Genomic DNA, 3,431 nt, shown 5'->3' with positions numbered 1-3,431 from the left:
GCCTAAATGCAAAAGATTTTGGTTGAACCCTTCTTTTTCTTCTGTCCTTTCTCTTCCATCACTTTATGCAATAATTTTTCTCTCTTTTTACGCCAAGTTTAGGTGGCATGTCATCTTGCTTCACTGGCGTCGATTCCTGCTTACAATGCGCCAGAATTCGACAATCAAAGTTCACTAATTTTAGACTCTAGAATTCACTTAAATTTTTGACAAAAGAAAAATGAAAATTGAAAACCCATAAATATCCATTGCTCCAATTATAAGAAGTACGCAAATATCACACAGTAAAATACTTGAAGAATCGAAGTCCAACAACCATTTTTATACAATCGCCACATCAGTCGGCGCCCAGTCAAGTAATTGAGGAAAGTTTAAACAACGACGATGAAAGAACGGAGGGAACTACAAATGATCATTTCTAGGCACAACCTACATTAATTTTTTTCTTCCATGATGTATCAGTCAAATATACTGAGACACCTTCTAACAAATCTTTTGAGGTGACATGTCTTTCAAATAGCAGGATCTTCAAGCATGGCAGTGGATAGATCATTTATGCGAGGATAAGTGGCTTTCTCATCGAGTTGGTCCTGTGCCCACATTAACATCTTCAACAAGCTTGGCAGTTTCGGATCTGTACAGCGACACCAAATGATATGTTAACCATGTCTATACTAAATATCAACAGAAAACAACAATATGATTTGAACTCAATATCAAGTCAGGTTGAAGGCCAGAAATATGTAGTTGAAACTGAATGACTGATCTTGACTTCTTTTAGTCTACTTTGATGCACCTGCTTACTCCAAATATTGCTATAGAGTTGAAATCAGAACCACCAATTTCACTAGAGAGTTATGCACTCTGTTGTAGATCTAGTATTATTAACTAATAGTTCAATTCTCATTAACATGGCATCATTGGTGGATGCGGCAAAAATCTAGCAGCATTTATCAAGGAAGAAAGAGAATACTGTTTTCAGGCTAGGTACTTCAAATGCAAAAGATGGCAAAAATCTTAACCTTTTTCGTGACTCTGACTTGTTAGGATGGCCGCATTAACTTCACTTGCTGTCTTCAGGCGCTGAGAGATGTCCAGAAGGTCTCGCACAGGACAGTTGGAAACATCTTCAAAAGCAAGTAACGCAACTGTTCGCTCCAACTCTTCCAAAAAGCTTTGCTGAAAGGAGTAGAGGGGTTATTTTGGAAAGCAGATGAAAGGGGAGGGGAATCCATAGTTTGTGTTTATAAGACATTCCAAATGTCAACAAGTAGAAGTACTGTGACATTTTTTTTTTATTGATCTATAATAAGCTACAATATGATGTTAGACAGTTGAGAACAGAGAGCCACGCAAAGTACATTTTCTTCTCCCCTTGGTGCCAGCTCCTCCTGAGCAAATTCAAGAGCTTCTTCTACTTTTCCGTTACGAATTAGTTCTATCAATCTTTGCTGTTGTAGATGAAAAAATAACTGGGGATTCGTATCTAATATCTGCAAGAGAATTCGATTTAGATGCTTAGGAAATATAACAACAAAAAAACGGAGAAAGAACATCACACAAAAAATCTCCAACTATACCAGATACCATATGAAACTTTATAAGGAAGCTGACATGGTAGAGAAGTGAATGACATTTGCTCCATTGAGCGTGCAAGTGTAATTTTTCTTTTATATAAAATTATTTCTTCTTCGATAAAATGATTGGAAATCCAGCTTCCCATTCTATACATATTTGAGAATAAAAATAAGATCACTTATACTCATACCACAAATGGACTGGAATCACAGCCATAAAAGGAAAGGAAAAATAAACTCATTGACTATATTCCAAATAGATCATTAGAATTTGTGCCATCCACTCGCCAAGTGATTTACTGTGTGTAGATGCTAATAGAGAGGGCTAACGTCTAATAACATAATTACCCACCAATCTTTGGTTCAATGAACACAATATTTCCAAAGACACACCAGGTACAACTTATGTGAAGAACTTTGATTGGGTAGCTGATCTATAACATGTCATAAGACACTTAAAATCTGGGTACATAATCACAGAATTCAATAAGATATTCATCAATGGGAAGCAAACAGCAAAGCAATTAAATGGTCGATCACTTGATTTCAAATATTTTCATGCTCATGGCACGTGCTCCAAAAGAATCTATCAAATGAATCAGAGCATTATTCATCCTAAGCTATTATCTCTACAAGATCTTGACACCTATCTAATCTGACCACCAAATAAATTTTTCAGTGCAGGAATCAAACCTCAGGATTCAAATCATTCACTTTCTCGATTGCATCCTCAACATTACCGCATTGTACTGCCCTCTTAACAGCCATTCTATCTGTAATGGTTGCAAGATCTATTTCTGCTATATATCCATAAGGAAAAGCAAATAATGGAAAAATCCCTTAAACACAACATAATTAGCAAAACAAGTTTCTCAGAAATAGATCTTGGGGGGGGGGGGGGGGGGGGGGGGGTGGAGAGTCGTAAGAAATAAACTAACTAATGGATACGCTCAGCCCCAGACTCCATCCGAAATTTCTCAGCTGCGTCAACATAACCTTCAGTCACAAGGAAATTCATAACCAATTTATTCATGTCTTCTTTCCTAATCTTTATGTCGTTGAGCTTCTTCTCCCACTCTTCCCTTGTGATAACTTTCTTTGACGTGGCCTGAGAAAAAAAACGTAAAGCCAGCGGCACGTTATGGGGAGAAAATAACTATAACAAACTATAAACCAATCCTGAAAAAAGTATCTAAAGTGACATTCTAAAGCATCAATCCAACTCCAAAACCTCAAGCCTACGTTCAGTGATGAACTCTAAATTCACTACCTTAAAGAACAGTAAACTATAATCAATAACGTTGTTTAATTATACAATCAAGAATGTGAGTTTGAAGTCATCTACCATTGCTTCGTTCTCTGCAAATTGGCGAATCACAATCCAGAACAATGACATCAGTGCACCGCCTTCAAATCCATCGATTTCACACAAATGAAATCTTCAAACTCACCTTTAGAAGACACCTGAAATAAAAGAGAAAAAAAGAAAGCCGATTATTGTCATCATAATTACACTATTACAAACATTAGATAAGAGAAAATATATTGCTCATTCTAAGTACTAAATCTCAAGCTCCCAATTCTTTTGCTAAAAACAAAAATAGAAAGATACAGAACAAATCCGATTAAGGAATTAGACCCTAATTCTAGTAAATTCAGAGAAACAAAGAAAAAGAGTAGTTGAAAGGATGAATTACTCGAGGTTTCAATCAAGATTCTTTGCTGCTCGCAGTGGATAGCAATCCCTTCTATCGAAGTTATAAATGGTGTTCCGGCGATCCCTCATCGCAGGCGGTCCGGAATTGAATTTCTTCGAGTTGACGGATCCGGGTCTTGGGCTTAGCGGGTCTGATC

The 3,431-nt window shown here is 36.8% G+C and overlaps 1 protein-coding gene across 1 annotated transcript; it reads right to left on the bottom strand.

The window, feature by feature from the left end:
- Window positions 1-267: 267 nt before the first annotated feature.
- On the bottom strand, window positions 268-3,431 carry LOC111010822 (protein GID8 homolog). Its single transcript, XM_088121966.1, has 7 exons — window positions 3,275-3,431; window positions 2,923-3,041; window positions 2,526-2,685; window positions 2,271-2,377; window positions 1,362-1,493; window positions 1,023-1,179; window positions 268-634 (listed from the first exon to the last, which is right to left on the bottom strand). The coding sequence occupies exons 2-7, from the start codon at window positions 2,971-2,973 to the stop codon at window positions 513-515; spliced, it is 729 nt and encodes a 242-aa protein (XP_087978092.1). The 5' UTR covers window positions 2,974-3,041; window positions 3,275-3,431; the 3' UTR covers window positions 268-512.

Source organism: Momordica charantia (assembly GCF_013281855.1).
Source record: "Momordica charantia cultivar OHB3-1 chromosome 3 unlocalized genomic scaffold, Mcharantia_2.0 BLBB01000003.1, whole genome shotgun sequence".
NCBI lineage: Eukaryota > Viridiplantae > Streptophyta > Magnoliopsida > Cucurbitales > Cucurbitaceae > Momordica > Momordica charantia.
Note: the sequence above shows the minus strand (reverse complement) of the source record. Positions and strands in the feature narration are given on the sequence as shown.